The sequence below is a fragment of the Balaenoptera borealis genome (assembly GCF_965194805.1).
Source record: "Balaenoptera borealis genome assembly, chromosome: 16".
Taxonomy (NCBI): domain Eukaryota; kingdom Metazoa; phylum Chordata; class Mammalia; order Artiodactyla; family Balaenopteridae; genus Balaenoptera; species Balaenoptera borealis.
Window position 1 is genome coordinate 52,897,505 of NC_138872.1, and position 25,808 is coordinate 52,923,312.

A 25,808-nucleotide genomic window follows, 5' to 3' on the forward strand; every position below is an offset into this window, starting at 1 on the left:
AAATGAGGACATTGAGGAAGGACTGTAACACAGTATGTAGCACATAGCAGACACTTAGAAACTACATGTTCACTCAGATTACATTCAAAAAGTTCCATTATTCTGTGTAAGTGCTTCTGTTGAAACCCTCATCAAACCGTCTTGTAATCACATATCTTCTCAAAGGCAGAGAACACATCTCAGTCACTACTGGTACCCACAGCTCCCAGCATAGTGCCCAGCTAACCTTAAGTGAAGGAAGAAGGGAGGACAAGCATCCAGTACCCAAGCTCAGCCCTCATCTCACTCACACTTGCTTTTTATTTATGAAAATATCATATTGTCCGTGTAAATAAGGTCTCTGAGAGCATGCAGAGACGCTGGTAACAGTGGAGAACTCTGTTACTCAGAGTCAGAGGGAAGGAAACTTACTTTTCACCATATATCCTTTTGTTCTGCTTTTAAAATTTTACCATAGGCATGCATACTTCTTTCTTTTTTAAAAAATTTATTTATTTATTATTTATTTTTTGGCTGCGTTGGTTCTTCATTGCTGTGTGCAGGCTTTCTCTAGTTGTGAGCAGGGGCTACTCTTCTTTGTGGTATGCGGGCTTCTCATTGTGGTGGCTTCTCTTGTTGTGGAGCACGGGCTCTAGGTGCGCAGGCTTCAGTAGTTGTGGCACGCAGGCTCAGTAGTTGTGGCACATGGGCTCAGTTGCTCCGTGGCATGTGGGATCTTCCCGGCCCAGGGCTTGAACCCGTGTCCCCTGCGTTGGCAGGCGGAGTCCCAACCACTGCGCCACCAGGGAAGTCCAGGGCATGCGTACTTCTAAAAAAATGTTTATGTCATAAAATCCCCCCAAGTTAAACCAAAACCAAAATATGTTGCATACATCTGTAAAAATCATATAAAGATGAAATGTAAATGGTTAATAAAAATAGAAAAAAGTGATAAAACTTACTAAGAAGTACACATTAAAATAATGAGATTTTTTTTTTCCCCTTAGAGTGCAGAGAGGTAAGGAATGATAATATCCCATGTTGGTGAGGATGTATGAGACAGGAGGCAGTGTGGCATTTGTTTTCAAATGAAAATGAAATGTTTTCAAATTGAAAATGAAATCAATTAAAAATAACCAACATTTGGGACTTCCCTCGTGGTACAGTGGATAAGACTCTGCCCTCCCAGTGCAGGCCTGGGTTCGATCCCTGGTCAGGGAACTAGATCCCACATGCATGCCGCAACTAAGAGTTCACATGCTGCAACTAAGGAGCTGGCAAGCCACAACTAAGGAGCCGTGGAGCCACAACTAAGGAGCCTGCCTGCCGCAACTAAGGAGTCCACGTGCTACAACTAAGGAGCTGGCAAGCCGCAACTAAGGAGCCCTGGAGCTACAACTAAGGAGCCCGCCTGCCTCAACTAAGACCTGGCGCAACCAAATAAATAAATAAATATTTTTTAAGAAGAATATATATTATATATATAAAAAAATAACATTCTAGGAATTTTCGCTAAGGAAATAATCTGAAATATTGCAGGTTTCTGTCCAAGGTTTTTAGTGGCAATACTGCTTACAACCTGAATGTCCGGGTGTTGGGAGGGAAACCTTATCCCCAGCCCCTGCTCTCCCCGCCTCCCCAACCGCAGTCCATCTATGATAGAGCAGTGAGTAGGGCCCTGGGTGGCTGGGATCACCTAGGGTTGGCAGAAGACAGCGGTACCCGACCTTATTCCTCTATGCACCAGAGAGAGAGAGATGAAAATTACTATGCTTAATCTTGCCTTAATTTCTGGAGAGATCTTGGCCTTGGAAGTTTGTGGAACGGCAGAGAAAGTTAATTCCTATTTGTTACAGTGAGCATGTATTCCAAAATTAGAGTAGTTCACCCGGGGCTCTGGAACGGCAGAGCCTGCCCATGGAGATGGTAGCTTGCGGCTCTCCCTGACCCAGCAGAGCCTGATTACCTCCCTATCACCAAAGCTGGGAAAGGGCTCTGCAGCTGAGGAGGCAGGAATTGAGGGTTTCCCTTCAAGAGCTCCACAGAGAACCACTCTTCTTGGCAGCTTGGAACGTGGCTCGAATGCAGAAGTAGAGACTGATGACGCCCCCCACTGGTAGTGCCTGCAGATATCTCTGTGCTTGACCCATGGCCAGAGGGTAAAAACAGTCATGAGTAGGCAAGAGAAGAATAACAGTACACTTGAAGAGACTTGGCAGCCAGAGGGAGAAGGAGCTGGCAGAACTCTCAGAATAGGCAGCTCTTGAGGAAATAGAACTTCTGAAAGAGACAGATGGCAGCTCTACCCAAATACGATGACTGGAGGAGATTCGATTATAGCAAAACTTTCTGGAACTGAAAAGCATGTTTTGTTTTGTTTTTAAATTTACATTCAGTAGGGACTTCCCTGGCAGTCCAGTGGTTAAGAATCCACGCTTCCACTGCAGGGGGCACGGGTTCGAACCCTGGTTGGGGAACTAAGATCCCGCATGCCGCATGGTGTGGTGTGGCCTAATTAATTCATTAATTAATTAACATTCAGTAGGTAAATTGAAGGAGAGGATGGTCATCATAAAGCCAGTGGTCTCTTAGATCAAGTGGAAGAAATATCTCAAAACACATCAAAAATAGAGAAAAACCAGGAAGGCAAAGACTTGGAGGACCAATCAGTATTGAGCTCAGTGCTGATTAGACCTTTCCTGAACCAATTCCTGTGGTCAGCAATTCCCACTTGCTGGGTTATCTGAGCCAGTCGCTGAGCCAAGGGAGAATGGGTTGAACTTAACGGGTTAGACCAAAGTAGGGACCATTTTGGGGTGGAGTCAATACCACCCACACAATGGGATAGAGTGGAATTTTTTTAAAGAGGACAACTACCTGGAATATCCCTTGTAGTGACATATGGTACCTGACTGAAACCATTGTCCTGAGGATAAATGAGATCCTGCGTAAGATGCTTACACAGTGCCCAGCACATAGTAAACCCTGGGGGAATAGTTATCATTATTTTCTCATTTTTTTTTAGAAAGTGCTTTTAAAGTTTGAATGGATATAGATGCCCTTCTCAGTTTTGACAGGTCATCTTATTAGTGCTCTATGTAGAACCCTGGAAACAACAGAATGTTGTCAACTCTGCTACACTTACAGAGTGCTTCATGCAAATTCTGATTCAGTCTTGTGAGGCTTGAGGTTCTGCATTTTAAACAAGCTCCCAGGTGATGCTCATGCTGCTGGACCACAAGACCACACTTTGAGTAACAAGGACCTGGGAAGGGTTTTGCCTTTCCTGTGTGATTGAAGGGGTTTACCACTGCCCCCATGTTCCATGGATGGGAACATGATGGAAGGCGAGAGAAAGGATGAGGAAAACAAGCAATTTTCTTTTTTTAAAACTTCATCCTTTTAATTTAAAATTTTCAAACCTTCTGAGTATTTGAAAGAACAATGCAGTAAACACCTATGTACCTTTCACCTAGCTTCACCAATTATTAATATTTAAGCAATTTCCTCTTAAGGACATGCTTAAGAACTTAAGTTGTCCACATCACTTCCGCTCTTGTCCATCAGTAAAAACTTTGGCATATAGCCTCACATTGCTGCAAGGGAGGGTAAGAAGTATAAGCTCAGCTTGACAGCTATTACCTGCTATAGGGGGTGCTGTTCTATTGTACTACAAGAGGATATGAGAAAGCAGTTGCTTTTTAAAAAGAAGGAAGATGGGACTTCCCTGGTGGTCCAGTGGTAAAGGATCTGTCTTCCAATGCAGGGAACGCAGGTTCAATCCCTGATTGGGGAGCTAAGATCCCACATGCCGCAGGGCAACTAAGCCTGCGCCACAACTACTGAGCTTGTGGGCCTCAACGAGAGAGCCCATGTGCCGAAAACTACAGAGCCCACTCGCCACAACTAGAGAGAGAGAGAGAGAAGAAAAAAAAACCCTCGTGCCATAACTCGAGAGAAGCCCGCCTGCCACAGCGAAGAGCCTGCGTGCCCGCAATGAAAGACCCCACATGCCGCAACTGAGACGCGACACAATCAAAAATAAATAAAAAGAAGGGAGAGGAGGAGGAGGAAGACAGTGGATACTAGGGGACAATTAGCCACCTCTGACACACTGACTCGCTGGATCTCCCAACCAGTTCTCTTCAAAGTGGATTCTGGAAAGACTGAAGCTAAATTTGCAGCCCATCTCTACAAAGTATGTAGGACTTCAAAGTATGCATTTTATACCCGCCTCACTGTTGCTTGTTCTATCTTCATTTATATTAAAGCTTTTTTTTTCAAGTTTGATTATAATAGTCACACACTAAATATAATTGTATAGAGCGCTTGAAATGCTCTGAGTGGACCCAAACACGTTTACCACAGCATCTTTGCTTACAATAGCATCTTTGCAGTACTTAAAACTGTAACTCTACCGAGTTGTAAATGATATTATGTTTTCATTTGCCCGTGATTTTTCAGCCTTTAAAAAAATAGGAACTTACAGAAACTGTTACAGAAAGGAAATATAAGTTGCTTTACACAAACCAAGATTCCATCAGTCACTAACATCATATTATGTAGACAATAGAATATCCTGGTTGTTTTACATCCCCTTGTTCCACTACTCTCGATCTATTTATACCAATTGCCTTTAAAACTTCTAATCTCTTTAGGTATATTTTCTTTGTCAAAATGTTAAAGAATATGCATTCAACATTTATGAGATAGTGTGATTTTATTTTATTATTTTAAAAATATTTATTTATTTATTATTTATTTGTTTTGACTGCGCCGGGTCTTCTTTGGCGGACTTCTTAGTTGCCGCATGCATGGGGGATCTAGTTTTCTGACCAGAAATCAAACCCAGGCCCCCTGCATTGGGAGCCCTGAGTCTTACCCACTGGACCACCAGGGAAGTCCTGATAGTGTGATTTTAGACTGTTTTAATCTGTGATAACGTTTATTCATTTGGATGTGAACTAAATCCTTTTAGGGTTGATCATTTTAGCCTTCCGATTCCATCCTTTGGCCCTGTTACCACTGTAAGTTATTTGAAGGCAAAGAATAAATCTCTCCTTTAAAGTTAACATCAGAGTTTGCTCTACACGAGTCCCTTAGCAACAAAATTTAAGTTAGGTTTTGTGATGTAGAACCTCCAACTTGAGGGCAACTGACCCCCGCCCATTTACACGGCGACAGCCTTAACTGCCTGTCTGCGGAAGCTGGACTCTGGCTGCCGGCCGACGTCCGGCGCTGGGCGGGGTGGCGCTGCCCACCAGCCGCTGTCGGTCCTCCGATCACGCTTCCCTGGCTTGACAACCCTCCAGCCGCTGGGGATGGAAAAGCTCAAGCCCCAAACCCAAACGAGGGAAGTGTTGGCCGGGAACTGGAGGGCTGTGAGCCTCCGGGTCTGCGCGGGGACGCTCAGCTGTGCCCGCCCGAAAAACCCGAGCCGGCCGGCTACCAACCGGACCGCGCCCCCGGCGTCCACACCCGCCAGGCTCGGGCAGTTCAAAGTTCGGCCGGGTCCGGAAGGATCTCGGACCTTCCTCTGGCTCTCAGAGCCTCTCCAGCCGCTAGCAGACGCGCCCCCTGGAGGCGCGCCCCCAGCCCCACCGCCGGCATCCCAGCCTCTCCTGTGTTCGGCTTCGCGCCCGGCCAGCCAGCTCCTAAGATGGCGGCGTCGGCGTCGAGAGGTGGCGCCCCACGTGGGCGCCGGTGGCCAATGGACTTCGGGCCTGCGCCGCCGGCCCGGAGCGGGAGGCGGAAGTGCCTTGGGCAGCCGCCTCCGTCCAGGCTGCGGCCCCTACCGGTTACATAACTCGTTGCGGGCTGCGCGCGGCCCCACTTCCTGGCTCCCTGAGAACCGAGGATGCACTGAGCCCCACAACGCCGTCCGCTGCCGCCGGCTCTCTCCCGAGGTGAGGTATCCCGGGCTCGGGCCTGCAGTGGGGCGCCGAACCCGGCCCGGGGCGGGGATCGTGGGAGGCAGGGGAGCGCAGCTGGTGGGACTGCCGGGGTGCAGGGGAACCGAGGCGGCCCTGGCGGGGCGCGGAACTGCCCGTCCATTCGAGGGAGGCCGGGGGCGCGGCCCACGCCAGCCGGAGCCCAGATCTTTCCGCGGTGTTTCGGGACGGCCTCAGAGCTCACGCTTCCCGGGGTGAGGAGGGGGCCGCGACCCCAGACTCCAGGGGCAGGGGTGCCGAGAAGCACGATTCCGACCCTTTTGCCTGGGACGCCTCCGTGCGAGGCCCCAGGACGAGTTGGTGGGGAAATTTGGAACCGCAGGGCAGCCTGCCCCTTACTACACCCTAGGTCTCACGGGAGGTGCAGGGCCTGCCCTCTTCACAGTTCAGCGATTCGCCGCTGCCTCGCCCGGCCCTACCTCTGCTTGAGTACTTGTTGCACGGATTGTAGTTGTTTGCCGACTTGTTTGCCCTCCCGTGAACTCCTGAAAGCCTGGGACTCTTTCTTGGTCGTCTCCACATCTTACTCCTTCAGCTGTACATTTTGGTTAAGATAACTGAATTCCTTACGTTTTTGGTAGTTTACAGACTGGCCATGCAGACCCCTACACCACCTCTGCCCTCCTCTGCCCTATCGGGCACTTCCCAAGGAATAGAGGGAATCTATAGCTTCTGTGGTCTGTGCCCCGGGAAGATTTTCAGGGAGGCTGAGCGCTTTCCTTAGACCGCTAACAGCAAAGATCTGTGTGCCCAGCGGGTGACGGAGCCCAGGGCCTGGAGATGAGGAAAGGAGTTACTCTGCAATAAACATGGACACTGCCTGCTTCATTGGTCTGTTTTCATTCTGCCAAATCCTTGAGCCATGCCATTTTCTTACTCATTTGTCCTGAAGGAAAAGGATAACAGCCCCACAGGGTAGTTCCCTGTGGTACCTGGAGTGGTTGTTAATCAGAGAGTCAGAACTGGAGAGAACATTGCTGGTTGCAGATATTTTACCCGGGCATGGAAGGCAGAAAACTTCTAGTTAATGCTTAACTGACTGAACCGGGAAAGTCACTGTGACTCCAGGTCATCTATAGAAATACCACATTCCGTGTAGTACTTTGTGATGTACAGATAAGCCTTAGAAGTTCTTTGGTCAGTAGTACTGGATTGCGAGGTGGGGAGAAGGGGAGTCTTGAACAACATTGAATTAAAAGGGGCTGGAGCAAAACAAATACTCTCTTACAAGAATCCCTGAATTGATTTAAGCTCAGTTAGAGAAGAAGGGATTCCAGACCAGAAGAAACTCAAGGGTGGCTGAAATATAAACGTCAGTCATTTAACAAATGGACAAAGTCAGTCATGGCTGTGCACATAGGTCTTCATCTCCCCTGCTCCAGGATTTTGTACGTCACAATTAAAGTGCAAACTGGCCCTTTGAGAAAGCAGTGTGCATGAGCTCCTTCTCCTTTGGGCCACAGTTTGCTGGAGTTCCATCTCACTGAGCTTGTAGACATGCTGGGTTTCTATAAAGATGGTTAAAACCTGTAAGTAACAAAGTCAAGGCATAGTGTGGTGTTCACAAGCCAGAATAAAAAATACAGACACTTTTTTAAAAGGTCTGTGTGTGTCTTATCTTTAGCCTCTCCCGTTGTAACTTACAGTGACTTTATCACCATGTTTATTTTAACCGCACCCACTCAGACTTCAGGTGTAAGTTGTTGAGGTTGCTTGGCAACTTGGCCTCTGCCTGGGATGGAAGAAAGTTCCTGGATGTTAGGAGATTGGAGAGATAAAAGACACCCAGTAGAACTAAGAAGGTTGGTGCTGTCATTGCTCACCAGGTGCTCTGCCCCGCAGACTATCCCAGCCTCAGTGGACCTGTTAGCAGCAGTTTGTCTTCTGGCAGCCCGAGGTGTGTTTAGACCAGGTGGACACAGCATCCTTACCTGGCAGCAGCCACAGGGAACACAGTGTAGAGAAGAATCCTCAGAGCTCTGAGTGCTGGGCAGTGCATATCTTTGCTCTGCTAAAATGGCCCAGAGGTCGCTCCTTGTTGGTGACAGCTCTCCTACCTGAGTAGAAGGCTGGCTGCTTGTCAGGCCATGTCCTCTCTTAAATGGTGGCTCCTGCATCTCTACATCTTAACCGCCAACACCTCCTCCCCTGACATCTCTTTCTGGAAGGGATCCACAAAGTCCTCATGGCTTTTCCACCTCAGTTCTTCGTTTGCAGAAAGCTAGATTGGGATATAGACTCTGTGTCGAAGCTGGTCCTGCTTCTGTCCATGTGCAGTGCTTTCAAGTAAAATGCTGATTTGCGAAATGATGCTGGAACTCCTGGGTCTCATTCTGGCTAAGTCCAAATGTTGAATTTCATTCAATGACTATTTCTAAGTGTCTTTGATAACTCCAGGATCAGGCCGCCTTCCCTAAATATCATTCTTTTTAGGGTGACCTCTGATAGAGGCTGGCTGACAGGCCAGGTCAGGGTTATCTGAAGCCCAGATATCTTACACTGCTGATTAAAGAGAGGCCTATGTGTTTGAAAACCCAGTGAGCACATACATAGTAGGGTTGACGTTCCACTCTGAACCTGAAGGTGTTTGCTCAGTGCTTGTGGAGTGATGGGAAGGGGATCTGAGCAGGGAGCCAGGGCTTTCTGCAGGAAGTAGTTTGGGGTCTACGTCAACAGTGGAACCAGTGCTCCATCGAGTGCCCCACTGCAGAGGCTGGCAGACACATGACAGTCACCCCGAGGTGCCCACAACACCGAGCCTGGATGGTCAGGTGGAGGGGGAGTAACCATGCATGAGGGCCAGTCCCTAGTCTCGTCCTGTGGGCATCTCAGACTCCCCATCTCCTCACCTGAGGCCCACTTCCTGCTCAGGCAGGGCCTACATGGCAGGGAGGGGTCCAACACTCTGAATATTGATGGCGAGAACCACCTGTGAGCGTGACAACGTAGAGACTTTAAAATGTCTCTTCCAATTCATAGACTCTTAGTGCCAACGTTTAAGCCCCATACCCTAGGAATAGCACGGCATTTGTTCACTGGTACCAGAAGTAAACATTCTAAACGTTCTAATAAGATGCACAGTTGTAAAGAAGCAAAGAGGAGCTGATTGTGGAAAGGGACACAGAACAAATGTTTGTTCCCTTTGCTTCCACAGGAAGACCAAAGAAAAGTATTTTGTCATCTTTAACAGACCACATTAAAAAAAGAAATTCTTCCCAGTTCTATTCTTGTTATTAAAAAGCAAATTGTGTTCCTCATTTTTGTTTCCTGCATTCCTGAAATAGGGCAGCAAAGTATTTGGGCAGCAAAATAGTGAAATTTGAGCCCATCTTAAAAATAACTGAGAAGAAAGCAATTTCATTTTATAAAATAGTCTTTGAGTAATTGTCCCTTATCTACTGAAAATGATTTTTATCTGGAAAATGTTAATACAACAATATTTCCATGGTTTCTGTAGCATTCAGTAGCTGTTTGCTACTTTTTAAAAATTTTTTTTATTTTTAGAAGTTGACTCCTGACCCTAGTTGTAAACTATTCAGAAGGTCTTGCTGGTCAGATATTTGCTGCTCTTTCTACTCTTACTGTCAAATTACAGTATTGCTTCTCCTCTGGCCTCCCATTTTTAACTTTTTTGTTGAAATATACACACAGAAAAGTACACTGCTTGACCAGCGGTCATGGCATGAGCGTACCAGGGCAACCACCACCTCAGAAGACCCCTTGGGCCTCTTACCAGGCAAGCCCTCTCCTATTTAAAAAGTTTATTTTCTTGTAGGAAATGCAAGAAACTATTAACCGTCATTTTATTGGGACTGGGGTGAGGAGGGGATTTCAAGTTTTTGCTTCACATTGTGTATGGATTCCTATTTTACCATGAACATGTGTTCATAGTAAAACATAGTTTTAAACAGCATTTAACAAAAGGGGAATATTCTTTTTAAACCTTTTTTTTTTAAAATGGCTGTCCTGAAACCTATGAAGAGTTTTAAAAATTGATTTTTATATGGCCACTAAATTTTCTTTTTAACAGTTGCACAGGAACTCTTTAAAATATTTTCACAAGTCTATTTGGCATCCTTATCCACAACTACCTCCTCTTTGCTTCATTACAAATGTGGGTCTGTGTTTAGAATGTTTATTTCTGCCATCAGTGCATAAATGCCATGCTGTTCCAAGGGTATGTGGCTTAAACGTTGGCACTAAGAGGGTCTATTTGGGGGCAAAATGGGTAACCATTCTACTTATACTTTGAAGAGACACTGTAAAATTCCCAAGTTGTTACTAATTAAAACAGATTATTTTAGGGCTTCCCTGGTGGCACAGTGGTTGAGAATCTGCCTGCCAATTCAGGGGACACGGGTTCGAGCCCTGGTCTGGGAAGATCCCACATGCCGCGGAGCAACTGGACCCGTGAGCCACAATTACAGAGCCTGCGTGTCTGGAGCCTGTGCTCCGCAACAAGAGAGGCTGCAATAGTGAGAGGCCCGCGCACCGCGATGAGGAGTGGCCCTCGCTTGCCGCAACTAGAGAAAGCCCTTGCACAGAAACGAAGACCCAACACAGCCATAAATAAATAAATAAATAGCAAAAAAAACCCAGATTATTTTAATATAAAAGATGTGTTCATAATTTTCACATACCACCTGCAAGTCTTGTTTTTTTCTGATAATAAAAACAACCCAAGCTCATTGTTTTAAAAAAAAAAGCTCAAATGATACAGAAGCGAGTGATGTAGAACACCAACGTCTGCCTTAATTCCAGAGGCAAATGCTGACAGGAGATTGAATTACTTTTAAAAATAATTTTTATTATAAAAGTTAACCTCATGATCAAGTGTTAATTTATACCGAATTTGACCCACTTTCACATTTAATATCTGTTGGCTTCTGAAGGACCTTAAATGCAAATCCAGAGAAGTAGAGATTAAAATCAAACATAAAAAAAACCCAGCAGAGTGAGATGGGAAAAGTGCCGAAAGGCCAGTGGTGGGGCTGGTTCGCTGAAGGAGCAGCAGTGAGGGGCAGGCAGGGTTTCTGAAGCCCGATGCCCCCTTTGCTGTGCTTTTCCCCTTCAAATTGAGCAGCCAGCGGTCCATTTCATCCACTGCCCCAGACAGTGCTGAGGGCGCCTGCAGCTGCCCAAGTTTTCTGTGGAAGAACTCACTCGCTCTCAGTTGGGTTAGAGCCCTCAATAGGGTCCAATCTTGGGTGTCAGTCAAGGACGTATATTTAATTTTTGGCTGCATCCTGCGGCATGTGGAACTTCTGTGACCAGGGATCGAACCTGTGCCCCCTGCAGTGTAAGTGCAGAGTTTTAACCCCTGGACCGCCAGGGAAGTCCAAGGATGTGTATTTAATACGTACATTTTACTACCATTAAATACATACACTTACCACCATCAGCCCCAACCTAGTATTTACAGGTGGTTTTTTTGTTGTTTGTTTTGTTTTTAAACCCAACTGGTTGACCCACTCCCTCGATCTGAACTGGGAATCAGCATTCTGGGCAGCCCTGTCCCAGCTTGACCAAGATCCCCAATTGAAAAGCCACGGGGCAGCGGCGCCTCTTGCCCAGCCGTCCTGGTGGCCCGTCCAGCCCAGGCCCGGCTGTCTCTGCTTCGCGCTCTGACCGAGTCCGTGGGTGTGAACGTGCGGGTGGGCGGCGGAGGCGCACCTGCACTTCCTTTCCGTTCCAGGAAGAGGAGACGTGCCCGAAGCTTTCAGGAGAGGGGACCTCAGGGTTTGCTCTTGGCTCCACATCTCTGGCCCCCAGTTCAGTGGCCCTTTTTCTCCCAGGTCACATTCTTGTCTCTGTTTTCCCTCTTTGTCCTTGTCTGTCCCCAAACCCGGGCTGTAGTTCCCCAATTCTGACCAAGTGGGGCCACAAAAGACGAGCAGTCCTTTGGCCGCCCATCGACTGCTGGGATGCTGGTCCTTAGAACAACCACAGGATTCTGCCTCTGGAAGGAGTGGGGGTGGGGATTGCAGGTGGCATACGTGCACAGTGGTCCGAGGACATGCCCTCTGCATCTGGTCATTTTACCATGGACATGAGGTAGAAAAGCAAAATGGTGAAATAAAATTTAAAACAAAATAAGATCTGTCTCATCTTGGGATATAGTATAAAATTAAAGGGCAGAGCTCTGAAACGCAGGGTGCCCTGAGCTGCGTAGTGCCCTTATCTCTGCCTTCTCATCCTCAAGAATCTGGTGATGGCCCGAGTTCCAACTGCGGGTCCCCAAGTTTGCCGGCCCCTGGCAGAGAACTTGGCACCTGGCAGTCGTGGCCACCTTTTGCAGAGGGCTTACATCTCACTGCCTGGCAGGCGTTTTGCACGCTTCCTATGAGGACTTCCATCCCCACTTTATAGCCCTCCCTGCGGCTCATAGCCCGCACATGGCAGGCGGAGCTGGACAGTGAATTTGAACCCAGATCTGGTGGCCTCGAAGCTTCACTTAGCCCTGGACTCTGCTGCCTCCTGCTTCACAGGCCCTCTGAGAAATGTTGTGAATCAATGATCCTCTTGTTTCTTTGTGTCCCATGCACATGGGACGTTTCAGGCCTCAATATTTTGCCTCCCAGAACTCTTTGATTCGAGGAGGCGGAACAAATACTCAAGAAAAACATGATCGTTTTTTTTTTTGGCTGTGTTACGCCTTCGTTGCTGCACGCGGGCTTTCTCTAGTTGCGGCGAGCCAGGATTACTCTTCATTGAGGTGCGCAGGCTTCTCATTGCGGTGGCTTCTCTTGTTGAGGAGCATAGGCTCTAGGCACGCGGGCTTCAGTAGTTGTGGCTCGCGGGCTCTAGAGCGCAGGCCCAGTAGTTGTGGCGCGCGGGCTTAGTTGCTCCGCGGCATGTGGGGTCTTCCCGGACCAGGGCTCGAACCCGTGTCCCCTGCATTGGCAGGCAGATTCTTAACCACTGTGCCACCAGGGAAGCCCAAGAAAAACATCTTGACTGAGGCAAGGGGATGGATTCCCCGCCTTTCCTGTGGCCCAGGGAGGAGAGCATCCCTTCCCACAGTTGTGTTAACCCCTCCCAGCCCAGCCTGGTGGACAGCACTTTTCCTGTTCATTGATGTGCTGTTTGCCTCAGAACTCCTCAAGCAAAAGAAGGGGTTTCTGAGAGTTTTTAGGTAATAGTGCAGGAAAACACACACCTTCCTTCTCCGCTCAGTAGTTCCCCCAATAATCAGAGATGTCCAATGATGCTCTTTGCTGTGACCCCAGTGCCTAGAGCAGGGCCTGGGTTTTAAGTACAATTTTGGTAAACAAATGACTGAATGGATTCTCAGTGTGGAATGGGAGGGAGGTGATAGAAGCTTTGGCCCAAAAGAAAGCCAAAATGGGCTGTCCCCGGGACTGCTCCTGGACCACCTGTTGTCTTATTTTTAAATCGAGAAGTGTGCAGATGCACACAGTTGGTGACCCCAAAGGACACGTGGAACGTCACCACCAGCCCAGTGGGTCACCTTTTGCCCCCTCTCAGCGTCGTCTGACCCCCCAGCCACATTCTCATTTCTGTCGCCATCGGTTCCTTTAGCCAGTTTTAGAATTTCACACAAATGGAATCCTCCACTGTTATCAGTTCATGTTTGAAGGGATGTGTCTTTTTTTTTTTTTAATAAATTTATTTATTTATTTTTAGCTGCATTGGGTGTTCGTTGCTGCGCGCGGGCTTTCTCTCGTTGTGGTGAGCATGGGCTACTCTTCGTTGCAGCGCCAGCTTGTCATTGCGGTGGCTTCTCTTGTCTAGGCGCGCAGGCGTCAGTAGTCGTGGCACATGGGCTCGGTAGTTGTGGCTCCTGGGCTCTAGAGCGCAGGCTCAGTAGTTGTGGCGCACGGGCTTAGCTGCTCCGCGGCATGTGGGATCTTCCGGGACCAGGGCTCGAACCCGTGTCCCCAGCATTGGCAGGCGGATTCTTAACCACTGTGCCACCAGGGAAGCCAGAAGGGATGTGTCTTAAATTGTGTGTGAGGAATACGTGGGCTCCCCTCTGGGCACGATGAGGTGGGTTGTACGAGGGAGGCTCTTTGGAACTGGAGTGCTGGGTGTTTGTTTCTTGTCGCCTGTAAATTATTCATGTTCCTCCTACTCTGAGACTTTGGAAGGAGCCCAGGCCGCTTTAGAGACGGCTTGTCCCACCACGGGCGGCTGCTCATTTGAACAGACCAGCTGTGCCGAGCGCTCAGTTTCCCTCACTTGCCGTTCTGAGCCCTTCAGCCCATTTTACTGATGCGCAGGGCAGTGCCCTGTGTCCATCACTGGCTTATATCTCCTTTTCTGCGTCATCCATCCTGAAAGCAAGAGCTTGGAGTCCATGGCTGTTGGATTTTTCAAGCCGGTAGGCCTGGCGCCTGCAGAATTTCACACTCCCGAGGGCCCAGCGGTCTTTCATTCTTGTGCTATGGACGAGTGTGTGCTAATCTTCCTTGTGCTTCGCTTGAGAAGAAACCTGGAGTGCTGGGGACAGACCAGGGCGGTGCTTTGTCACAGGGTGCAGGGAACTGAGGGCTCAGGAAGGGGATTGACGGAGATGTGAGCTGTAGTGAGTTTAGGGAGGTGACTCCTGAGGGAGGCTGCTGGGCTGCAGTGGGGGAGACTGTTAGTGCGTTGTCACCATGTGCTGGAGCAGAGGCCAGGCCAAAGGGGAGCTGGGGCAGGAGTAAAGCAAGAAGGTGGCAGCAAATGTGGCAGTGCAGGCAGTTCCATTGAAGGGAGAGAAGGTGGCGGGAGGCTTGTCCAGGAGAGAGTGCGCGGTGTGCACTGGAGGGTATTTGTGCAAAAGAGAAGATTGAAAAGGTTGGAGAAGGTGGTGCTTGGGCCAGGGAGGGAGGAGATGTGGAGCTGGGCCAGGGACTGGGGTGCCCCTTAGTGGCCACCTCATTTATCTTCCCAGCGACGGATAGGAGAGCTGAAGCATGCAGCAGGACAGAGATGTCCCAGTGGACAGCAGAGCTGGGATTGACCCTGGGCATGGTGACTCCAGCATCCCTGCAGGATCTGGGAGCACGTGGGGAGCACAGAGTCCAGAGCACAAGTGGAGGGTGGCCTAGCCTCAGCAAGGAGAAAGGACCGTTTTGAACCAACAGGAGTAAAAGAAAAGAAAGAAGGGAAGGTTCTAGGGGCAATGTGGTCATGGCTGGCCTGACCACTGGCAGTCTGCTGAGGTCAAGGTGGAGTCCAGAGCACTTCTCAAGCCATTAAGATGATGGGAGCAGTTTTTAAAAGTTAAGTATGGCTTGTTTGGGACTGAGAAGCAGTGCCTTTGAAGGAGGGAGAGGCCCTGTGGACCTGGGGCATCAGGACACAGTCTGTAGAGGGGAGTGGTTTCCAGGAAACAGGGTTGTGTATGGCTTTCTTCACTGGTTGGGAGTGGAGTGCACCGTGGGGATCTTGCTGGTGCCAGGAAACCCCTCCAAAAACTGGAACAATCCCATTCCAAGCCCCCAGGTTCTGAATCCCCAGCACTTGGCAGTGGGAGGGGGATGGAAGATGCCCCTGGGATGTTGGCTTTCACTCCGTCCCTCTGGCTGAGCACTCGGAGGCGCTCGGGAAGTGTGATCGGGGAGGGGATGCCTAGGTGATCAGGCACCACCACCCCCCAGCCACCACGTGGACTTCAGTACAGGGACCTGAGAGGTCATTTCAGCTCAGAAGGAAGATGAGGCTTGCAGACAGCCCACAAGGACAAGATTTGGGGAAGGAGAAAGGATGGACTGAGAGGTGAGCTGGTGGGCCCTTCATTGTCTTGGAGAATCCGGTTTCTGTCCCTCTTGGAATTGTTCCACTCACTGACCCCTAAAGGCCAAGGACAGGATGAAAACCCAGGAAACCTGGGGAGAACTCTCCCTGCAGGCCTGAACTATGCCTTCTCCCGTACAGCATGTCCCTGCTTTCATAGTATCGGCGTGTCTGTGTCTTTGTAGAGAAACGTACCGAAAGGTGGCCTGTGTGGCTTCGGTGCCCGTCCACCAGCACCCCAGGCCTTAAGACAGAGGGCTGACTCGGGGGCTGTGCTCTGGCTTCACCCACCAGCCTCTGTTCTCTAGTGAGTATTCAGAATTCTTGTCTCTTAAGCCCTTAGGGTGGCCCATAGTGATAGGAGATCAGTTCCTGGCAGACAGGTGGGGTCCCCACAGGTGTCAGATGTCAGTCCCCGGCCTCTCCCGTAGCGGTGGACCAGCCACACCAGCCTCCCACCTGCACCGCCGCCGCCTTGACCTCGCCCTCCCTGGCACCGTTCCTTTCTCTCTGGCACACGGGCGCCAGATTCTCCATTCCCCAAGCCTTCCTGCCCCCTTCTCCTCTCCTGTTGGTTGGGCTGGGACAGATTAACACTATGACATGCTGCATTTTCCCTTAGTTAAATGTGATGTGTTTCTATTTTTAAATCAAGGCATCTGAAGAACTGGCCTTTGAAAACACGGAAGTACTTTTAATAGGGATGCAAGAATCCACAAATAGCTGTGTGTCTTAGAGCCCAGTGTTCTTCTTGAAAGTTGAACAGGGAACAAATCCTGCCCCTTTGGTCAAGAGCATTATCCCAAGGGTACTAGGGGGAAAATGTATAAATCCTGGGACATAAGAGATGGTCGTTTATTATGAGTCTCTCCCTTTGCTATCAAGCTTCAATTTTTTTAATGTTTTAAAATCAACTTTATTGAAGTTTAATAGACATATGACAAAATGTACCCAATGAGTTTAATATGTGTGTATATATGTGTGTGTGTACATATGTGTTTGTGTGTGTAACCACCACCATCAAGATACAAAACATTTCTGTCCCCTCAGGAAGTTCCCACTCAGCCTCCTTGCAGTCAGCCCCCTGCCGCAGGTGCCAGAGGTCAAGGCCTTGCTTCCTGTGGCTCCGGGTGCCCTGTGTCTGCCCATGACCACCCAGATCCAGGCTCTGCAGCCGGTTTTGTTGGTTGCCTGCACTTGTCCTGCCAGCTCCGGAGGAGAGACTGGTGAGAGTGAGCTGACGTATCCCATCCTGCAGCTCCTTTCTGCGGGAGCTCAGAGCACATTTGCTATTGGTTGAGAGAAGAGTGGGGCAGAGCCATTGAGACACCTGGAGCTCTGCCAGGGGTGGTGAGGGTGGGCAGGCATGTCACCCTGTTTCTCAGGCTGGCTTCAGCCCATCAAACCCCAGACAAACCACCTGGAGCCGGTTTTCCAGGGAAGAGGACGATGTGGAGTTTCCTGGCGCAGGTCAGGTATTGGAGCCGAAAGTTGATTTGAAATTCATCCGGTGATTTGTGCTCTGTGTTGACTTCCTAGACAGGGGCAAATCTGAGCCTGATCTTTCCTTTCTCAAAATCACCTAAGCAGCTTACCCCGTGAAAACCTGTAGACAACACAGATGCACTTGGTTGAGCCTTGATAACTTTATTTGGTCACTTCTTACACACTCCAAGCCAAAGACAGATTTTTTTTTCTTTGAATATGAAATATTAAAATTGGCCCAAATCTGGAGTAAGCGACCAGATCGGCCCTGGTGGACTGGCGGCTCTTCCTCATCTCTGTGAGTCTGTGCCTCCCTCCAGCCTCCCTGACCTTCAGCCTCATCTTCCCCAGAGCACCCCCATCGCTCACCCTAGTGGGCCTGGCTCAGAGGCGGGGGCTGGGGGAGGTGGCGTGTGGACCAGCCCCACTGCAAGAGCCCCTCTCCAGGTACCAGGTTGAGCCCCTGCAGTTTGACTTGCAGGCTGGAAAGTTTCTGATTCTTTCTGGAATCTACTGTGACTTCCTTCAGGAAGAATAGTTTTTATCCATTTCACCAAAGAAACATTTACTCTCAAGATTGGGGCTGGCTTTTGTTTTCTTTTTAACAGCTTTATTGAGGTACTGTCCACCTACCATGAATTCACCCAAAGTGTACCATTCAGTGTTTTCAGTGTATTCACAGAGTTGTGCAGCCATCACCATGTTCAGTGTCAGAACATTTTCACCACTCCTGGAAGAAACATACACCCTTAGCCATCACCCTCCAAGCCTCCCAACCCCACTCCCAGTCGTAGGCAACCACTAATCTGCCTTCTGTCCCTATGGATTTGCCTGTTCTGGACACTTCATGGCAATGGAATCGTAAGATGCAGTATGTGGCCCGTTATGTCCAGCCTGTCTCACTCAGCATCGTGTTTGCCGTGTTCATTCACATCGTAGCACATGTCAGTGCTAAATATTCACCGCATGGATGCACACATTGTATTGGTTCAGGCATCCATTGATGGACATTTGGGTTGCTTCCACGTTGGGGCTGTTTTTTGGTGAGCTCACAGTGGGCTCTAGCTTACACTCCTTTGCTCAATTTAGAGCAGGGGTTGTGCCCTCACTGGAGTGTTGAGTAGAACGTGTATAGGGCATCCTGTTTGGCCACTCGGATTAGGCAGGTGGTGATGTATTGGGGTTTGTCCCCCAGGATTTTCCCTAAAGGCAGTTGCCACAGGGAGAGGGGGACGCCTGTCTCAGGAGCCTTCTCTGGAAAGACTGCACTGAGGGCCAGGCCTCGGCCTCAGATGGTGCAGGGTTGTCGACCGTCGCGAAGGCTCGAGGTTTTGACAGGGGTTTCCTGCGTTTCCCCTCTCTTGGCTGCAAGGGAAGGAGAAGGGACGCCAACTGGCCCCGTGGTTAAGACTTAGCCCCTCGGGCAGCTTCAGGCACGGCTTCTAAAGCGGCGCCCTTGTCCTCAGGTGTCTACACCCTCCTCTTTAAAACCGCGGTGGAGTTTGGGGGTCGCTTAACTTGGGTCCCGGACGGTATTCCTGCCCCCAGAAAGCTCCGAACCAGGCACCCAACCCTCCAGGGCTCCCCCGTGTGGCCGGTGGGCAGCCGCGGCCAGCAGGGGGCGCGCTGTGCTGTTCTCAGCAAGGAGTGTGCAGAGGCGGGGTGGCCACTGCAAGGTGGCCTCGTGCAGGATGGCAGAGGTACCTCCATCAGTCACCTGGGGAAGCTGCCGTCCATGCCGGAAACTCAGCCTGTGGAGAAGTCTGGCAGGTTGGTGGCTAATTTTAATTAGGAACATTTTCACACATCCACCTGGTGTACCCGTCATCCAGTTCAATGGTTGTGAGCATTTTGCCACTTTCGCTACAGCTAAATTCAGCTCCAGAACATTCTGCATTTCACCCCTGTATGTCCAGCTTGCATCTCTTCAGGAATATGGACATTTCCTACACAACCACACTGCTGTTTTCATGCCAACAAGATTAGCAGCACCTCCGTGGGTGCTTTTAGAGGTTTTTTGTGGACTCTCTCCCTTTGTGGGGGAAAGAGGGTCACATGTGCAGTGGGTTGTTTAGAAACCTCGCAGGAAGCAGTGCTTTGTTGTGGCAGGTGTGATGTGTTGGGCCTCGTTCTGCTCCTGGAACTGTACAATCTGGGATGACTGTGAAGCCACATCCTGGCTGTGACTGCCAGGATGTATTCTGGACAGAGATGACTCATAAAACTCAGGAGTTGCCATTTTTGGTCGACAGTCCATTTCCCAAGAGGTGGCCGGCCTGAGGTCCCTGAGGTCACATTCACCAGAGCGTCCTGGGCACCATTGGTGGTGGGGAGTGCTGCTGAGCAGTGGACCAGCCAAGCTGTTCACGAGAGATGGAGCCGGACAGCATCTTGGTTTCTGAAAGTGTGTCCCAGCAACAAGGAAAACACAGGCGATGTGGGAAGGTCAGATTTGCCAAGTCTGGGAGGATTTTTTTGTTGTTTGGTTGGTGTTTTGGTTTTGTTTTGTGTTTGGAGCCGAGAACTCAGCCCAGCAGCTGTGGCTGCCCTTTCTCCAGTGGCCTCTCACATTAATGTCTGCGATGGCCTGGTCCCTGGTCCTGTCATCTCAAAACAAGGACATGGGCGGCTGTCTCTGCCCTGCCTGAGTGGGCTCTCAGAGGTCCCCTCTGAGTGACGAGTCTTCTCAAGAAGGGCACCTGTTGGGATCCACCAGGCCTCAGGCAAGAGCTCACCAGCTTCTTGTCCCGATGAGCTTCCCTTTACGCTGCCAGGGGGTCACAGGAGGGGCCCCACCTGGCAGACCCCACGCGGGCAGTGTGTGCAGCGCGCAGGTGCTGGCTGAAAACACGGAGGAGGAAGAGAAAGCAGGTCCCCTCTCATCTCAGCTCTCAAGACGTGCTGTGCAGAGGGACCTGTCAAGGTGGCATGGTCCTTACCCTGCAGGGTCTGGCGAGAGCTGGAAAGACAGAACCCGATGTGGGCACAGAGCCATGGAGCTCCTGCAGTACCTCCTCTGCCTCCCCGCCCACCCCATGTCTGCTTCAATGTCACCAAGGTCACCATGTTTCCAGCCCCGTGGACCTGACCTTTAAAGCCCCCTCCCCAGCTGTTCCGTGTTAGACTGGCTGGTGCCATGAAGGGGAAGGGGGACGGCGGCAGACCTGTCATTGCCCAGCCTACCCTTGGCCACCCCTCAAAGGAGCCCTTCTTGCTGGACAGAGCCTACTGGGATCATGTCCAGGGCTCAGAGACTGAGCAGCTGCCCCACTGGCCCTGTGGTCAAGCCTCAGGGTGGATTCGGCCCCTGGCAGGTGGCAGGTTAGGACACGGCCTGCCCGGGGACCCTCATGGAAACGCCTGTGTCTCATGGGAACCAATCAGGAGCAGGGTCAGGACAGCAGGAGGGCACTGCATTTGGGCTCCCTTTGACCTTTGGGCATTGCCTGGACTCTCACAGTGCCCATTCACAGAACTGTGGTTTCCAGAGTCAGTTTAGGTAACTTCAGGCTACCCCCTGCCCCAACTCCGATGTTTATTATGAAAAATTTCAAATATGTAGAAAAATTGAATGTGTGAACAGTAAGTTCCTATTTTATATCAACCTGCCACTTAGGTCCAACCGCTAGTAGCGTTTTGTCACGTTTGCATTCTAAGCAGTTGAAAAATTTTTGAACTGTTTAGTTTTAGACCTCATGATACCTCACTACAAAGTATTTCAGCAATGCATCTCCTAAGACTTTCTGCATAAGCACTGTACCCTCCACATCTAAGTCAGTTAATTATAGTTTCATAATAATTTCATCATAAATTCATCATCTACTGTCCAGCCAATATTTAAGTTTCTCCAAAATGTTGTTTGACTTTTTATTTTTCCCAGGAAGAGTTTACACATCACATTTGGTTGTAGGTCTCCTTGTCTTTTTTAGTCTATTTTTTTTTTAATGACATTGACTTTTTTAATTGATAAATTTATTTATTTATTTTTTTTTTTGGCTGCGTTGGGTCTTCGTTGCTGGGTGCGGGCTTTCTCTAGTTGCAGCGAGCGGGGGGCTACTATTCGTTGCGGTGCGCGGGCTTCTCACTGCGGTGGCTTCTCTTGTTGCGGAGCACGGGCTCTAGGCACATGGGTTTCAGTAGTTGTGGCTCGCAGGCTCATTAGTTGTGGTGCGTGGGCTCTAGAGCACGGGCCCTAGAGTGCAGGCTCGGTAGTTGTGGCGCACAGGCTTAGTTGCTCCGCGACATGTGGGATCTTCCTGGACCAGGGATCGAACCTGTGTACCCTGTATTGTCAGGCAGATTTCTTAACCAGTGCGCCAACAGGGAGGTCCCTAAATGACATTGACTTTTTGAAGAGACCAGGCCAGTTGTCTTGTAGAATTCTACCCGTTCCGTGTGTGTCAGATGTCATGGTGCCCGGGTGCCAAGTGTTACCTGCAGTCGTGAAGTTAGGCCTGGAGGCTTGATTGGCTTCAGGCCCAGCATTGTAGGTGGGAAGCTTGAGGGCTTTGTGTATTTCACAGGAGGCACTGGGAGGCTGGTCTCCATCCCTGGGGGATGTGGCACTGCAGGATCTCAAGGGTGTGAGGTTAGGCTTTTCCTTGGCGATCGCTGAGCCCTGGGGGGTGCAGGTGCTTTGTCAGAGTTCACCCGTGGCCTTCCTGCCTGGGCTGAATGTAGCTTCCTGATTTAATCGTTGCAACTCGTGGCCCCTGTCTTGAACTTTTGGCATGTCTTGAAGTCCTTCTGTGCGCACATAGGGGAGGAGAAATGGCCCACCCAGCAAGTGCCACTCTAAATCCAGCAGGTCTCTGGGGCTGCTGAGCCCTGGGTCGTTTGTTGGCAGCCACTGGCCCAGGCTGGGAGGAGTCAGGGCTGGCAGGGCCGTGTGCCTCACCAGTGGAAAAACAGCAGGTGTGAGGGAGACGTGAGAACCTCTGGGTAGAAGTAGGGCTGGTGTGGGCGCTCAGCGGGCAGCTCAGAGGGGCCAAGAGAAGAGAGAACACAGACCAGAGGTGGGCTGCCCTCTGTGGGGCTCAGGAGTATCCCATGTGAGCAGCGAGGGGACCCTGGGTCCCCATCCTCCCAGGCCTTCCCGATCCTTGGTTTCCTGCCCTGCAGGGACGGCGGAGGTGGGGGTGTGCCTGTGATGCCTAGTGCAGGGAGTGTTGTAAGGGGAGGAACACTCCATCAGGGGGACGGTGCGAGCTTTCCCGCCTTGCTTGCCTCACAGGTTATATGAGGAGGAGGAGGCGGCAGCGTGGGTGCGGCCGCCCTCCTGACACCTCCCTCCCTGCAGGTGTGAATGACAGAGGTGGTGCCATCCAGCTCCCTCAGCGAGGTCAGCCTGCGTCTCCTCTGCCACGATGACATAGACACCGTGAAGCACCTGTGCGGCGACTGGTTCCCCATCGAGTAAGTTGAGCAGTGTCCCCAGCTGTGGCTTGAGGGGTGGGGAGTGGCGGGGGGTATGTGAGCAGAGCCACGGGTGCCAAAGCTGAAAGGCTTGCTGTGAAGGCGCCGTGGTGGCCCAGAGTGACCTCGCCTGTCGGGGCCCCGGGCCCTGCTCCCTGACTACCACCGGGCTCTTTGCACCTCATTGTGTTCCTAGAGATCCCCAAAAGGGCTTTGCTGAGAATCTTTAGTTACAAAGATGTTCCATGCAGTGCTACTTATAATATTCAGAAAATTGAGAAGCTACTTAAGTATCTTAACAGAAAGGAATTGGTTACATACATCGGGGTATGTGCATGCAAAAGTATAATGTTATTCTGCCAGGGGAAAAAAAAACCTGTCCTAGAGGTATATATGTTGACAAGGAGAGTTTTTTTACGAGATATTAAGTGGAAAAAGCAGACTAGAAAGCAGTATGTACCACAATCCCCCTTTTATTTAAAAACACATACAAGATAAAAGCTTAGGAGGATATGTACTTCGTAGCAAATGTGTTCGGTAGTTCGGGTGGGTGGATGATTAACATCTACAAGTTTGTCTGGTTTTGCTTGTCTGTATTTCCTACATTTTTCTGTAATATGCACATAGAGCTTATAGTGAGAAAAATAGTGCAAACTTTTAAAAATTAAAAATAAACAAGATCCTGCCAATCATCTAATTTCCGTGAGCCTTAGCCTCAGATGTGTTTAACCTGCTGCCGGCAGGAAGCGAGGGATTCCCTTACGTCCCTGATGGGAGTGTGAATTGTCACCTTCTGGGGCCACAGGCTAGCGGCGGCTTCATAGGTTAGAAAATAAACGTCATCCCAGCAGTCCCACCGCTGGAAAGTAATCCAGTAAGTCCGAGGTTAGACCCCGCTGAGGGTGAGCTGGGGCAGGTAGAGCCTCACTGGCCGGAGCCTCTGTGCCTCTGAGGAGCCCGACCTGCCTGCCTCTCCTTGCAGTTTCCTGGGCCTGAGGCCTCAGGTTCCAAAGATGACGGAGAGAACTTCAGTCCCATCAGACCATGTGGTCGCAGCTCCCCTCCTGGCTGCCGCGCCACCCGGCACTGCTGGGGTCAGAAGGCGGGAGCGTGATGAGGACCAGGAGAGGAGCCTGGGTGATGCTCAGGTTCTGTGGAACCTTCCGGTGGGCGGGCGGTGGCCTCTACAGTGCAGACCCGAGTAGAGCACCTCTCTTTGTCGCCAGGAGGGTCTGAGACCCTCCTCCAGCTCTTGGTCTCATGAAAGGCATCCTGGGCTAACCCGCTGTGTCCGTTAGGAAACAAACCCATACACCCTCCCGACCGAGCCTTCTTGGCTGTGGCTGAGTCTGCCTTTTCATCACTGCATCACTGTTCTGTTCCCTGCTCCTCGGACAGCACTTGGTCAGCAGCCCCAGTGACCCTGGCTACACCTTGCCCTTGAGGCCCTGTCCCTGAAACTCAAATGCCACTCTGCAGTGAACCTGGCTCTCCCCTCCAGTCTTGAAAAAGTCTCACAGAATTCTTGGAAATCACCCAAGTGTCCACAGGCTGCGGGGGTCATCAATCTTAACTCATCCACCTGCCCCCCCAGGCACTGCTCTCGAGGGGGCAGCATCATCAGAGGTTTTTCCCCTCTTGTCTCGGTGTCTTGTAAGATCGTTTTCCCATCAAATTTCCAGTCCTGTCCGGACAGATAACCGCTTTCAGAAGATGATACTCTGAGAGTGATACACTTCGGTGGAGACTGAGCGATGGGCAGACCCCTCGTCAACCCTGAGTGGTGGACAGAGCAGCCTAGGGTCCCCTGTGGTTCAACTCTCTGAAGCACGACAGGGGTTGGACTTGACCTGGCCGGTTCATCTGAGTTTGTCTCTTCTTCAGTTACCCAGACTCATGGTATCGTGATATCACCTCCAACAAGAAGTTCTTTTCCCTCGCCGCAACCTACAGGGGCGCCATCGTGGGAATGATCGTAGCTGAAATAAAAAGTAGGACCAAGATACACAAGGAGGTGAGTGTATGCAGCAATGACTTGGCAGTCGGTGCCTCTGGACAGGACTGTGGGGCCTTACGACACAGTCACGCTGCCTGCTCTGTGACCCTTTCTCTTGGGAGCCCAGATGGCATGTGAGATTCGTACCTGGTTGGTTTCTTTCTGTGTGTTCGTGACACAGTCATATATGCATTAAGTAACACGACCACAGGCTTCACAATCACAGCCGTTTTGAAGTAGGGAGGCGGGTAAACGGTACACTGGCCTTTCTGCGGGCTTCGAGTCACAAGAGCAGGAAGTAAGCTTACCTCCCTGAGACCGATGGCAAGTCCACCTGTGTCCAGGCTAACTGTGGTGTGGAGGGTGGGGTGGGGAGTGGGGAGCCGACCCACTCCCAGCACGTGGGAGCCACTCAGTGAGCAGTGGACGGGACACAAAGGCCGAGTCACCAAGTGTCCTTTTCAATGGGGGAGAGAAAACCATACACATGGCAGATCCTTCTAGTTCTTTGTGAGGTAGAAGAACATAAGAACCTTGTGCTGGTCAGATTCATGACACTCCCGGTCCAGAACTGCATCTCCGGAACCAAGAGACCCACGTGGGGCGGTGTGTCACTTGGCCTGGCCTTGGCAGCAGAGGGTGGTGGAGGGCACCACTGCCCACCCTACCCCCCGCCTCCCCCTTTACTGTGAGACCACCTGGGGCTGTGTAGGATCCCTAGTTAAAACATTCACACTCTCTTGGGCTGCCTTGTCTCTTGGCTGGTGGACTGTCACGTGCTGAGGGCCCACTGAGCAGTTCCTTCTTCCTGCCATGACTTCACTCGTCTGGCATCCCTGACCCTCCTTGTCTGGTCTACCACCCACCCCAAGAGAAGCGATTTTTTTGTGTGCTGTTACATCTGCAGTTTCTCGCAGAAGGGCCCACACCCTCTCGTTTCCATGGGAGTGGAGGTGACCCTCTATATTGTCTTCTGTTCTGTTCCCTCTGCCCCAGTGTCTCCCCAGGTGTCATGGCTGGGAAGTTGGCAAGTGAGCTGTGTCCTGCAGTGGGACCGGGGCCTCCACTGCTGACCCGACTGTTTCTGACTTTCTCTTTAGGATGGAGATATTCTAGCCTCCAGCTTCTCTGTTGACACACAGGTTGCGTACATCCTAAGCCTGGGAGTAGTGAAGGAATTCAGAAAGCACGGCATAGGTAAGGGTGGCAGAGCTGATAAACCACAACCGCCAACTCGC

General features: G+C 50.5%; 1 protein-coding gene across 6 annotated transcripts in view; it reads left to right on the forward strand.

Annotated features, from left to right (window-relative positions):
* The window catches only part of NAA60 (N-alpha-acetyltransferase 60, NatF catalytic subunit), a 40,048-nt gene that overhangs the window by 9,156 nt on the left and 5,084 nt on the right, over window positions 1-25,808 (forward strand). The window contains exons 1-4 of one of the 6 annotated variants that reach the window (XR_014236054.1): window positions 5,749-5,885; window positions 22,459-22,574; window positions 24,459-24,588; window positions 25,671-25,767. Coding sequence is in view for 4 of the 6 variants with exons in the window: in XM_082362217.1 (XP_082218343.1) it covers window positions 22,465-22,574; window positions 24,459-24,588; window positions 25,671-25,767 (337 nt within the window). In the remaining 2 variants the exon portion in view is untranslated. Of the gene's footprint in view, window positions 1-5,706; window positions 5,886-16,724; window positions 16,901-19,475; window positions 19,605-22,392; window positions 22,575-24,458; window positions 24,589-25,670; window positions 25,768-25,808 lie in introns of those variants that run through there. The other 5 variants (XM_082362217.1, XM_082362218.1, XM_082362219.1 and 2 more) reach the window with 5 other exon arrangements.